Source organism: Staurois parvus, unplaced genomic scaffold (assembly GCF_062004578.1).
Source record: "Staurois parvus isolate SC_StPar_1 unplaced genomic scaffold, SC_StPar_1.0 ptg000909l, whole genome shotgun sequence".
Taxonomy (NCBI): Eukaryota; Metazoa; Chordata; class Amphibia; order Anura; family Ranidae; genus Staurois; species Staurois parvus.
The window spans coordinates 759,513-774,144 of NW_028318705.1; the positions used below are offsets into that span (position 1 = coordinate 759,513).

The following is a 14,632-nucleotide window of genomic DNA, read 5'->3' on the forward strand; positions in this document are numbered from 1 at the left end:
TCCCACTGACACCAACGATGGGGCACTATTCCTCCCCCCCACTGACACCAACGATGGGGCACTATTCCACCCCCCACTGACACCAATGATGGGGCACTATTCCTCCCACTGACACCAATGATGGGACACCATTCCTCCCACTGACACCAATGATGGGGCACCATTCCTGCCACTGATACCAATGATGGGGCACTATTCCTGCCACTGATACCAATGATGGGACACTATTCCTCCCACTGATACCAATGATGGGGCACTATTCCTCCCACTGACACCAATGATGGGGCACTATTCCTCCCACTGATACCAATGATGGGGCACTATTCCTCCCACTGATACCAATGATGGGGCACTATTCCTCCCACTGATACCAATGATGGGGCACTATTCCTCCCATTGATACCAATGATGGGGCACTATTCCTCCCACTGATACCAATGATGGGGCACTATTCCTCCCACTGATACCAATGATAGGACACTATTCCTCCCACTGACACCAATGATGGGGCACTATTCCTCCCACTGACATCAATGATGGGGCACTATTCCTCCCACTGACATCAATGATGGGGCACTATTCCTCCCACTGGTGTGCATTGGAAGAGGGGTAGTCTTATACGGCGAGTATAGCCCAAACACTACATTTTAGCAGGAAAAGTAGGGGGGTCGTCTTATACGCCCAGTCGTCTTATACGCCGGCAAATACGGTAACTATATTAAATTGGTATGTGAGAAAGTTATAGGGTCTACAAATTGTGGTACATATACTGGAATTTACAGAGCTATACTTTTAATGGTAGTGATCAGCAACTTGTAGAGGTACTGTAATAGTGAGGTGGGCAATCTGGCGCTAACAGACACTGGCTGAGAGGGACACTGACTGACACTGATGCTGCTAGTGACACTAATACAGTGATAATACTATACACTGTACTAATAACACTGGCTGGGAAGGGGTTAACTGTGTGCCTAACACATAAAATGTGCTTCTTTTACTCAGATCTGGCTGCTTTTTCTCCCTGTTTTACAAAGGAAAAAAAAAGCTAGATCACTGTTCTATATACAGGTTTTTAAAGTAAAAAAAAAAAAAAAAAAAACCACACACAACAACACATGATCACCCCTCCTCACCTGGAGTTCCCCCAGTTTCTCAGATGCCGGGGAGACTAACGTGAAGAAGCCGCTGATTGGACGTGTTGGGCTGATTCGTGATATCCCATTGATCTGTGCACGGCCAAGTGGGAGGTGGTCCAGTTTGGTCATCACCTCTAACACAAGCGCCCCCATATCTGTAGGATGGTCAAACAAATTAAAACACAAAATGATAATTATGAATTTCAAACACTGCTGGGAAAGTACAAAGGTGCCAAATTCCTAAGGTATTACTAGAAACATAATTATTGTAACTTTTACATAAACATTTAAAACTGAATTTCAGGCAGATATAAAAGACAAAGTAAATGCAGCTCTGCATCCAGTAATACGACCTGAAGGACCTATTTACATCTATACAATCTTCTCTCTTATGTGATCTCCTCTAAATCCAAAGGGAACACATTGATACACATCAGCTTGCATTGCCATGTGCTGTGCATTATTAATGTTCATTGCAATGTAATTTGTATTGAATGTCAATACAAAGCACATCAACGGATGTTGACGCATGATGCGCTTCCATTGATTTTAATGGAAATGCATCAAGTGAAACTGCAATGGTGTGATTTCAGCTTAAATTTTTTTTTCTCCTTTGCAGTGGGGCTGTGCCCACACTGCATGGGTTAACTGCTTGTTTTGTCTAGGGGCTCACCAAAAGGCGATACTTACCCAATCCATCGAAAAACAGAGCTCCCCTATGTCCAGTGGTGGACTGTTCCTGCCAGTCTTGTGTTCAGAGTTGGTCCATGGGCATGATGACGTGCATGATGACGCCAAGGGCAGTCAATTCACAAGACTGCTAGAGTGGAGGGGGTGGGGGAGGATCAGGAGGGGTGGGGACCAGTCTTGCATTCGGAGGATCAGCGGATTAGGTAAGTATATCTTCCCTTTGCAAGCCCTTAGACAAAAACAAGCAGTTAACCCATTCACTGCGGGCACAGCCCCACTGCATGGGAATGCATAAAAGGTCCTCGGAGCCCGTATTGCGTCTTTAAACACAAGCAGTGTAAGTATCTGAATGTGACCTGCTATCAGCCTCCTGCAGTCTTTGTACAACAGAGCTCAGAGAGGGGGATGGAGAAGAAGCACAACTAGCCAACCAGGTGTGTTGCAATGTCAGGAGTGGTTAGCACTTGCAGCACTATGGTCCTCGGTACAAATTTTAACCTGGACACTACCTACATGGAGTCTGCATGTTCTCGGTTTGTTTGTAAAATATGAAAGATGTTTCGACGTTGAGTAAATAGATACCCAACATGTCATACTTTAAAACCGCGTACGCTCGTGGAATGGCGCCAAAATACTGTATTTAAAAATCTCAATAGGTGACGCTTTAAAAAATTTTACAGGTTACCAGTTTAGAGATACAGATGAGATCTAATGCTAGAATTATTGTGACTACTCTGATGATCACGGCCATACCTCACATATGTGCATGCACAGGGGAACGGGAGCGCTTTAATTTTTCTTTTATTTTTACACTGTCCCGTTAAAAAAAATTTGATCACTTTTATTTCTATCACAAGGAATGTAAACTTCCCTCTTAACGGAGAGATCTGGGGTCAAGAAGACCCCATATTTTTCCTCTACAATGTAAAGCATTAGATTTAAAAAAAAAAAAAAAGCGACGTGATGATGTTGCCCTGTCCTCCTAGGCCATCCCTTCTGCAGCTTTTAAAAGTGATGCAGCAGCAAAGCTACTGCTAGGATAACTTTTAGTAGAAAAGGGAATTGCCGGCTGAATAAAAAAAAAAACCACAATACCAGGGTTATGGCACATTGCTGCAGCCATAACCCTGGCATTCCACTTCCAATTGAAGACGTATTTTTATTATGGCCCACTTGGGAAATAGTAAAAAAAAAAAAAGTTATATATATATATATATATATATATATATATATATATATATATATATACATACATACATACATACATACATACACACACATATATATATATATATACATACACACATATATACAGTTGTGTTCAAAATAATAGAATACTAGCAGTCAGACATCACTAACCGGATCAATCACTGTTTTTGGTAGAAATGATATTTCTACATGACAAATAATTTACTAGCAGGTGTAGTAGAGTAATAGAAATCCAACAGACCCAACAGTCATGACATGCATGCTGCTGATTCTGTGTAATTGAATCACTCATTGAAAGGGGCATGTTCAAAATAATAGCCGTGTGGAGTTCTATTAGTGAGGTCATTCATTCTTTGAAAAACAGGTGGCAATTATTGCCCTTATTTAAGGAAGGAAGGCAGCAAATGTTGTACATGCTGGTTACAGTGCATTTCTCTCTGAAATTCTGAGGAAAATGGGTCGTTCCAGACATTGTTCAGAAGAACAGCGTACCTTAAAGTTGTTGGAGAGGGGAAAACATATAAAGAAGTGCAGAAAATGATCGGCTGCTCAGCTGTGAAGCCAAGCTATCTGCAAGAAGCCCCCTGTTGGAAAAAAGACACGTGCTGAAGAGGTTACAATTTGCCAAAGAGCACATTGACTGGCCTAAAGAGAAATGGTGCAACATTTTGTGGACTGATGAAAGTAAGATTGTTCTTTTTGGGTCTAGTGGGCGGAGACAGTTTGTCAGACGACCCCCAAACACTGAATTTCAGCCACAGTACACTGTGAAGACAGTGAAGCATGGTGGTGCAAGCATCATGATATGGGGATGTTTCTCATACTACGGTGTTGGGCCTATTTATCGCATACCAGGGATCATGGATCAGTTCGAATCCATCAGAATACTTGAAGAGGTCATGCTGCCTTATGCTGAAGAGGAAATGCCCTTGAAATGGGTGTTCCAACAAGACAACGACCCCAAACACACCAGTAAACGTGCAACATCTTGGTTCCAGACCAACAAGATTGACGTTATGGAGTGGCCAGCCCAATCCCCGGATCTTAATCCAATAGAAAACTTGTGGGGTGACATCAAAAATGCAGTTTCTGAGGCAAAACCAAGAAATAGAGAAGAACTGTGGAATGTCGTCCAATCATCCTGGGCTGGAATACCTGATCACAGGGGCCAGAAGTTGGGTGACTCCATGCAACACAGATGTACAGCAGTTCTCAGAAACAGTGCGACTACAACCAAATATTCATGAAGTCATTCAAAGGAAAGCAAAATCTTCAAACATTTTTCAGTTTATATAGTGAATGTTTGAGTTTGTAAAGAAGAATACAAACACTGCTATTTTTTTGAACCGTCTAATATTCACTTTTCTTCAATTTTTTTAGAGGAACAACACAAATTTGATCTATTTTTCTTCATGTTTTGATTTGGAATAGAATGTGTCGTGTTCCCAATGCATTTGTGTGGATGGAAATAAAAGCTATTAGAAGGATTTTGAGATATACACACACACACATATACACACTTCACTTAGGTCCATATATATTTGGACACAGGCACAGTTTTACTTTTAGGTGCTTTTACTAAGGGATGTTTTGTTTCCCTACTAAAAAGGGAAATAAAATCCAACACATCCCCACTGACAGGATGGAGTTCTGCATTGTTTACATATACAGAGCACCAAAATCACAGCAGAAGTGGCGCCCGCTACCCATATAGATAAGAGTAAAACGGTGGTTGGAAACTGCTTAATGAGACCTGACAAAGAGAACAGTAATGCAAACAGCCTCCCTGCTCTAAAAGCGGTTCTATTCTAGCAGTTAGGAAATGGATTTGATTTCAGCTGGAAAAGTGTAATATATCAAGGGGTTTCCAGTTCAATCTAACAGGAGCTCAAAAACATAAGTGAGACTATTAAGATCAGTCCCCAGGCATCCCACCCTGGACTAACTAATACACGGGTGTCAAACTGGCGGCTCTCCAGCTGTTGCCAAATTACAAGTCCTATGAGGCATTGCAAGATTGACAGTTACAAGCATGACTTCCAAAGGCAGAGGCACGGTGGGACTTGTAGTTTCGCAACAGCTGGAGGGCCGCCAGTTTGACTCCCAGGAACGAATACTTCAGTGCTATCCATATAATCAATTAGAACATCACAGAAAAACAACATACTGACACAGCCTGTCACATGGGGCAGGAAGACACTGAGGAGATAGCAAAAAGTTCACAGCCCTGCTCTAACTATCCCAACAGGCAGACGGGGACACTCACTCTCATGGAACAAGAAAATCTATTAAAGTCTTGTACAGCCTTTGATTGCATCAAAAGTGCGCTAACCCATAAAAGTCAATAGCAATGCAACAGTAGCGGGAGATATGTTAACAAATATGCTTTGGAAGCTCTCTATTTCCCTATACCAGCTGTCATATTTTGAAGAGTGCTCCGCCTACGCGGCTGCATCATTCATTCATTCACAGAGTCGGTTTATAGTTCTAAATGAACTACTACAACACAGTTGATGGCCCTGGAACTTCATTGATTCTTCCTGTCAGTGTGAAAATGCCTGCCTGTATGATGTATGAGCAGACAGCGTACACTGACAGTCTGTCAGAGCCCTGCATGGCACCAGCAATCTGCTGATCACTAGTGCAATGCTTTCCAAGCAAAAATGGGCCTTATTTTTTTTTAAGTTGAACTTGTCCTTTAACCACTTCAAGTCCGAACACTTTCACCCCCTTCCTGTCTAGGCCATTTTTCAGCGCTGTCAACTTTGAATGACAATTGCACGGTCATGCAACACTGTACCCATATGAATGTTTTAGCATTTTTTTGAGACAGATAAAGCTTTATTTTGGTGGTATTTATTCACCACTGGGATTTTTATTTTTTTTGCTATGTAAATGTAAAGTCCAAAAATTTTGAAAAAAAAGTGCTTTTCTTATAAAATTTAGCAAATAAATAATATTTCATCATAAATCTTGGCCAAAATTTATTTTGTTATCTTTTTAGTTAAAAAAAAAACCCCAAATTAGTTTATAACCAAAAATTATAATTTTTTAAAAAAATTTAACATTTTTATTTTTTTATATTATTTATGTTTTTTTTTTTTTACATACTGTCACCCTAGCAGTACAGTGTCACCATGGCGACACTGTACTACTTGTGGGGGGTGATGAAGATTTTTTTTTTTTTTTTTAACACTGATTGCTTTTACACCCATAAAGGCTGTAAAAGCAATAATTTCTCCTTCTCTCTGGCTGCACTCTTGCAGCCATTGAGAACTACTGTGTGAGCTGTGATTGGCCACAGCTTGTCACATGGTACAGGACTATTCACAACAGCCTTGTACCATGTGACCTCTGTGATCATTCACAGATTTCACAAGTAGTAAGCAATGATGTCAGAAGTGACATCTTGCTTACTACTCTGAATGTGATCACTGATTGGCCAATCAGTGATCACATGATCGGGACCTCGCACAGAGGTCCCGTACGACGATCAGTGTTCCACTGTGTCCCGAGGACACAGTGGGCACCGGATCGCGGTGCTGCGTGCTCCCAGGGAGCGAGCACAAGCAGGGGGCGGGGAGGGCGTTTATAAACAGCCACCCGAGCCTGCACTGCCACCGTCTGGCCGTTTATATACAACGGCCGGACGGGAGGTGGTTAATATTCAAGTACCAATGTGATGGTGATGATTTGAGCTTTTTGATTACATGAAAGCATCCATAGTATATAGATATAGAGAGAAAAATATTAGCGATACATTTGTCAAGTTAGCTGACCCTGGGGAATTTTGTCTGGGCATGTAAGCATCTAGGACCTCTTTTAATGAAAGTGTTAAATAATTGCATGCAAGCCATATATGAAAGGAGATGCACAAAATCATTAAAGAAAATCAGTGTCATATTGAACTTGGCGTTTTATTTCAAGCAGAATGGCAGCAGTCCGCCACCCATAATAGGCCGGGTAGATGGGGCTGGAAAGGGGGAGGGACGCTGGACCTCTGAAGGGAGGTAAACATTGCAGGGAATAGCTCCGCTTTACGTTGTGCTGTCGGCAGATTCTTGAATACAACATGACGGGTCAGTGTTCAATAAATGGCTACATACATGCAGGGATTACCTGTAAGATAGGAGGTGAATTGTTTGGGTCCACAGCGGACGGCATAGCGAGTTGTGGTCTTTACCATCTTCTGCTCAGTCTGTGAAGTGTCCCTGGGGTGGAAGATGGTTCCATCAGAAGTCTCCCCCCACCACCGAACCCTCACAAGGACCAAGGGCGGAGGTCTTGGCACAGTCCAGAGAATCTTACCGACATTGACTCTAAGAAAGCAGCGGAGCTGACCCTCTACAAGAGGAGGGAGGCTGGTTGATGGGGAAATATCTGTTGTTCCTGCAGAAATAAAAATGCTGAATTACAGACACAAGCTAAAAAATATAAAAAGGAGGATGAAAGATCTCAAGACTCAAACACTGTTCATGCCACACAGTACCCCCCCCGGAGTACACATGCCCAGAATGGGAGATATACAGATTATAACTTTGTTCTTTTCACAGTACTCCCCTTCCAGAGTGCACATGCCCAGTGTGACGATCGCGCGTCAGACCCCAGCCCTTCTCACCAAACTCGTGACCGAGGGACTAGCCAATCTAAAACCGCGATGTCACGCACGTAACAATGCCACGCCCAGCTGCACCCTGCACAACGATTTTCCAGATAATGGACCAGAAATCGATGTACCGGCAGCCTGAATGCGATTGTTACTGGGTCAGGTTAATTACGCAATTAACCCTTTACACTGCCACCACCTCCTTTTTGTACAGAGAAAGAGGAAACTCGGCAATATCAGCAATAACACTATGATGGTTGAGATAATCGTCTGTATAATACGGTCACCACAGAAAGATTATACAGAGGGTTAAACAAACACAGTAGCGCTCTTTTAGAGGCAGGAATTCCTAAGTTGCATTAACGAGCTATAGAAACAGTTCAACACTTTCAGAAAGAAAGATTTATTACTAAAAGGTCAAAAGGGTGCAATAAAAATACAGAAAAAAGATGTAACATATATATATATATATATATATATATATATATATATATATATATATATAAACATATATATATATAAACAACAATAGCACAACAAAGAGGTAACAGAAAGGAGGTTAAAGGGTTAAAGTACTTGCCAATCAGCCTTGGGTTAAGCAGATCAAGTTTCAAAGCAAAAGGGCACGTCTCCCAGGTTGGTTCTGATGTTAAAAGGGAGAATTCTTCAACTTTTACTCTTAGGCCTGACAGCCTATTTTGTAGTTCCCCAGCAGGGGGTGTCTCTGAAGCCAAGGACCAATGCCTCATTTGGGGAGGGATTGTCTGGGCGGAGACCCAAAATCTCTCGTAGCTCATATTTTGACTCATAACTTTTCCTAGGCATAAGTAACATTCCACCCGTGGGTAAATTAATATGCAGAAGCATCTGAGGAACGGTTAGATATGAAATATGAAATACATACTTGAGGAGTTCCAGAGATGTAATTTTCTGCTTTCATAGGTATTCCAGTCAGGGAGTGTGACCTATCAAATGATTTGTCTGATCGTGAGCAATCTGAAGGTAGGCCTGGTTTTTATGTAAGTCTCTCATATTCCAAGATATGAGACATAAGGGAAAAATGGATTTTAAAAGTGTTATCTACTTTCTTACTCCTCTGGAATGTCTTTGAACTCAGGGGAAGGCTTTGGTTATCTTTTTACGAGGTGCCAGTTTGCTCAGCTTCCCAGCCAGCCCCGCACCCAGCTCAGAGATGGTTTATAGCTCGGAGCTTCCTGCTGTGCCCTGGCCTGCCTATGACACTTCCAACACACACACACCGACCAAATGTCACTGTGACTCTCAGACAGGGAGGGGGAGAATGAGGGGTGATACGTTTGTACAAGATGGATGATCCTTTGCCAAGATGGAGGTTGGAGCCAAAATGGTTGAACCGCGTCCATCTCTGTGGGCATGATTGCTACACCCAGAACCAGAGATATACAGATTATAACTTTGTTCTTTTCACAGTACTCCCCGTCCAGAGTGCACATACCCAGAATGGGAGATCGTTCTTTTACACACGTAGTGCTGCATCTTTTCACTTTAATTTCGATCGTGACTGCAGCGTTTGGCAGGAGTTACAACTTGCAAAGCGTGCCATATGCCTACATTCAAATCTATGGAACCACGCACAAAAGCACTGTACATTGTGAATGAAGCCTCATATACACTCACCAGACACTTTATTAGATCCACCTTGCTAGTACCGGGTTGAACCCCCTTTTGCCTTCAGAACTGCCTTCATTCTTCGTGGCAGAGATCCAGCAAGGTGTTGGAAACATTCCTCAGAGATTTTGGTCCATATTGACATGGTAGCATCACGCAGTTACTGCAGATTTGTCAGCTGCACATCCATGATGTGAATCTCATGTTCCACCGCATCCCAAAGGTGCTCTATTGGATGGTGATCTGATGACTGTGGAGGCCACTGGAGAACAGTGAACTCATTGTCATGTTCAAGGAACCAGTGTGAGATGATTTGAACTTTGTGACATGGAGCATTATCCTGCTGGAAGGAGCCATCAGAAGATGGGGACACTGGAGTCATAAAGGGATAGACATGGTCAGCAACAATACTCAGGTAGGCCGTGGTGTGTAAATGATACTGAATTGGTATGAAGGAGCCAAAAGTGTGCCAAGAAAATCTCTCCCACACCATGACATCACTACCACCAGCCTGAACCATTGATACAAGGAAAGATGGATCCACCACACCATGACATCACTACCACCAGCCTGAACCATGGATACAAGGAAAGATGGATCCACCACACCATGACATCACTACCACCAGCCTGAACCATTGATACAAGGAAAGATGGATCCACCACACCATGACATCACTACCACCAGCCTGAACCATGGATACAAGGCATTTTGGATCCACCACACCATGACACCACCAGCCTGAACCATTGATACAAGGAAAGATGGATCCACCATACCATGACATCCCCACCAACACCAGCCTGAACCATTGATACAAGGCAGGATGGATCCACCACACCATGACATCACTACCACCAGCCTGAACCATTGATACAAGGAAAGATGGATCCACCACACCATGACATCCCCACCAACACCAGCCTGAACCATTGATACAAGGCAGGATGGATCCACCACACCATGACATCCCCACCACCAGCCTGAACCATTGATACAAGGCAGGATGGATCCACCACACCATGACATCCCCACCACCAGCCTGAACCATTGATACAAGGCAGGATGGATCCACCACACCATGACATCACTACCACCAGCCTGAACCATTGATACAAGGAAAGATGGATCCACCACACCATGACATCCCCACCAACACCAGCCTGAACCATTGATACAAGGCAGGATGGATCCACCACACCATGACATCCCCACCACCAGCCTGAACCATTGATACAAGGCAGGATGGATCCACCACACCATGACATCCCCACCACCAGCCTGAACCATTGATACAAGGCAGGATGGATCCACCACACCATAACATCACTACCACCAGCCTGAACCATTGATACAAGGCAGGATGGATCCACCACACCATGACATCCCCACCACCAGCCTGAACCATTGATACAAGGCAGGATGGATCCACCACACCATGACATCCCCACCACCAGCCTGAACCATTGCTACAAGGAAAGATGGATCCATGCTTTCATGGTGTTTACACCAATTTTTGACCCCACCATCTGAATGTCACAGCTGAAATCCAGACTAATCAGACCAGACAACGTTCTTCCAATCTTCTATTGTCCAATGTTGGTGATCCTGTGTGATTTGTAGCCTCCGTTTCCTGTTCTCAGCTGACAGGAGTGGCGCCCTGTGTGGTCATCTGCTGCTGTAGCCCATCTGCTTCAAGGTTGGACATGTTGTGCATTCAGAGATGGTATTCTGCATACCTTGGGTGTAACGAGGGGTTATTGGAGTTACTGTTGCCTTTCTATCATCTCCAGTCTGCCCATTGTCCTCTGACATCAACAAGGCATTTTCCTCCATGCAACTGCCACTCACTGGATATTTTCTCCTTTTCGGACCATTCTCTGTAACCCTAGAGATGCTTGTGTGTGAAACTCCCAGTAGATCAGCAGCTTGTGAAGTACTCAGACCAGTCCGTCTGGCACCATCAACCATGCCACATTCAAAGTCACTTAAATCCCCTTTCATCCCCATTCTGATGCTCAGCTTGAACTTCATCAAGTCGTCTTCACCACATCTAGATACCTAAATACATTGAGTTGCTGCCATGTGATTGGCTGATTAGCAGTTTGTGTTACCGAGCAATTGGACAGGTGGACCTAATAAAGCGTCCGGTGAGTGTACATCCACAATCACCCCGAGGTCGTGAGAGGACCTCCTCCTACTCTGGACATCCAATAGGAGGCATCCATCACACAGAGAAGCCTCAGGGCTGCGCAGTCACATGACCAGGGGTTAAGGTAAATAAAAAGAACATTTATATTGGGGACATTTGTGTTTTATCCGCTTCCCGCCCACATGACCCTTTCTACAGATCTGAACCCCGGGGTGGGGGGGTGTTAGGATCGGTGGCCTCACTTTTCCCGCTGCACATAGTAGTTTGGCGATCATAAAGGGGTTGAAGCGGCTCTGTTGTTGTGTCCATACCAGGCGGTGATAGGTCCTCTTGGCTGCCCCATCACTGACACCGTCCCCTCCCCCATCACAGCCACCGTGTGCCCCAGGTGTAAGCTCTGAGATCATGTGACCGGATCTGGGCCAGGTGATTGGTTGCTCTGATCTGAGGTCACATGAGTCCATCACATACCTGGCAGTACAGGAGGGCTGTGATGAAGAAGGTCCAGGGAGAGGGGCTCAAGGGAACCAGCATGCAGCCAGTGAAGTCAATGTTGCTGGTATGGCTGACAGACAGGGAAGTGTGATTAGTGTGGTGGGAAGATGGGGGATCTTCCTTCACACTGGTACCTCTCCTCCTCCGGCTCCCCGCCTTCCCGCTCTTCTCTCCCCGGCTCTTCATCCTCTCCGCTCCGCTCTCATCCCTCTCTGCCCGCCGCCAACACACGGAAGCTTCTCCCCGTTCTCCTGGCAACCAGAGGATTGTCCTTCCGCTTCCACCCCCATAGCCAATCAGCGGCCGGGAGTCCGCGGGTTGTAGAGGATGTCGGGAGTGACAGTTATTGGGGGCGGGATCATGGTGTTTGAACCAATGTCAGCGCTCTTCCCGCTCCACCCCGCCCCCTACAGTGTACACCGGGGAGGACGGACATGGGTCGGGACTAGTACTCCGTGCTGCAGATCCCCCGCACTGTGACCCCAAATAACCCCCCACCCTGATATGTGTGTGTGCCAATACAGCCTGGGGTGCAACCTACAATACCTTCCCTCAGTCACCCCAATATGGGTGCAACCTGCAATACCTTCCCTCAGTCACCTCTGTATTGGGGCAACCCAAAATATCTTCCCTCAGTCACCCCACTATGGGTGCAGCATCTACTACCTTCCCTCATTCATCTCTATATAGGGGCAACCCAAAATGTCTTCCCTCAGTTACCCCACTATGGGTGTAACCTACAATACCTTCCCTCAGTCACCTCTATATAGGGGCAACCCCAAATGTCTTCCCTCAGTCACCCCACTATGGGTGCAACATCTAATACCTTCCCTCAGTCACCCCTTTATAGAGGCAACATCTAATACCTTTCCTCAGTCACCTCTATATAGGGGCAACCCAAAATGGCTTCCCTCAGTCACCCCAATATGGGTGCAACATCTAATACCTTCCCTCAGTCACCTCTACATAGGGGCAACCCAAAATGGCTTCCCTCAGTCACCCCAATATGAGTGCAACATCTAATACCTTCCCTCAGTCACCCCATTATAGGGGCAACATCTAATACCTTCCCTCAGTCACCCCATTATAGGGGCAACATCTAATACCTTCCCTCAGTCACCTCTATATAGGGGCAACATCTAATACCTTCCCTCAGTCACCCCATTATAGGGGCAACATCTAATACCTTCCCTCAGTCACCGCTATATAGGGGCAACCCAAAATGTCTTCCCTCAGTCACACCAATATGGGTGCAACATCTAATACCTTCCCTCAGTCACCTCTACATTTGGTGCCTTGAAAAAGGGGAGTGGCTACTCTTAAGAGCTGTAATTCCTAAACCCATCCTCCAATTTGGATGTACATACCCTCAAATTACACCTGAGAGTGTGCACTTTCAGCCCATATCCATTATAGAACTATAGCTTGAATATGTTTTGGTAAATACCTGAAAAAAACTAAAATTATGCCTGATATTGTCCAAATATATATGGACCTAACTGTATAGAACACCTTTAATGGGATATTTAACAGATTGAAATGGAGCCACTTAAGCTCCTTAGCGGTATTCCCGAGTGTAGCTCGGGGTAAAATGTCAGTACCAAGAGCGGTAACCCCGAGCTACACTCGGGCTTACCATGCGGCGTTGCTCAGGGGGTCCCTGCAGCACTTACCTTGTCCTTCGCTCCCGCAATGTGTCCCCTGCAGCGTCCCCGGCCATCTCCTCCGGCCGATGCTGGTATCCGGCTTCCGTGTTCCGGTCCCTGTGACGTCGGGGCGTACGGGCACCGGAACCGGCGGGAAATTTGAAATTTTTAAAAAATTTAATTTTTGCTGTCATTGCTGTTTCAATGCATTTCACATATATTTTGTCCAGAGTGCTTTGTCCTGAGCCCTGCCTGCATTTTTACTGTTCTTTCTGCCTGGAAACTTAGAAAAGTCCATGGCGTCCAAAAAGTGTCCCTTTACGTCAAAAGCGGTTTTAGAACAGCGATAGTAAATCAGAACCACTTGCAGAATTGAGTGATAATGATTCGTGGAGGAAATTAGTCATCAGACACTGAAAACGATTTTGCGACTTTGCTCAGCGATGTGCGAATTTGCCTCTGTATTTCAAATTTCAGTGTTTTTGGTTTGATTATATTATTGAATTAAATTTATTATTATATTATTATTTTTTATGATTATTAAATTATAATTTATGATTTCGTGTTACAAGTTTTATCATACCCGGCATGTTTACTAGACTCTTGTTCGGACAGATTTCAGTGAGTTATTCCTAAAAATTACAGGCCTACAATAAAAAACTATATATTTCCATGCAAAAAAACGGTACCGCTTTCAGCACAAAAAAATCAGAAAGAATCATACCGCCAGGGAGGTTAACGAAGCATCCCCACTCATTCACACCAGCTGGATTGATCATTTAGCCCAGTATTTCTCAAGCAGGGTACTGTCTCCACTTCCCCAGGGTGCAGGGAGAACAGGACCCAGAAACAAGGCCCATGTTCAAATCACACGTGAGGCTGCCTGGACTGTTCCGTATGACACGGCAACAAAAGCAACAATGTTGTGGATTGGCAACCTGTGCGTGATGATTGTTGGAGAACAAATGGTTTTGACATTTTCGGGGGTTGAGCTTGTTGAAGGTCTTCCTGATCTCTCGTCGTCTTCCTGTGATGTTCTTTCACTCTTGAA

General features: G+C 44.5%; 1 protein-coding gene across 1 annotated transcript in view; it reads right to left on the reverse strand.

Moving 5' to 3' along the window:
- C2CD3 (C2 domain containing 3 centriole elongation regulator) overlaps positions 1–12,178 on the reverse strand; it is a 169,520-nt gene extending 157,342 nt beyond the window's left edge. Inside the window, exons 1-3 of the mRNA XM_089656482.1 lie at positions 12,070–12,178; positions 7,155–7,424; positions 1,134–1,291 (exon numbers count right to left, since the gene is read on the reverse strand). Of these exons, the coding sequence (XP_089512608.1) occupies positions 1,134–1,291; positions 7,155–7,424; positions 12,070–12,121 (480 nt within the window). The 5' untranslated portion in view covers positions 12,122–12,178. The remainder of the gene's footprint in view (positions 1–1,133; positions 1,292–7,154; positions 7,425–12,069) is intronic.
- Between the last annotated feature and the right edge of the window lie 2,454 nt (positions 12,179–14,632).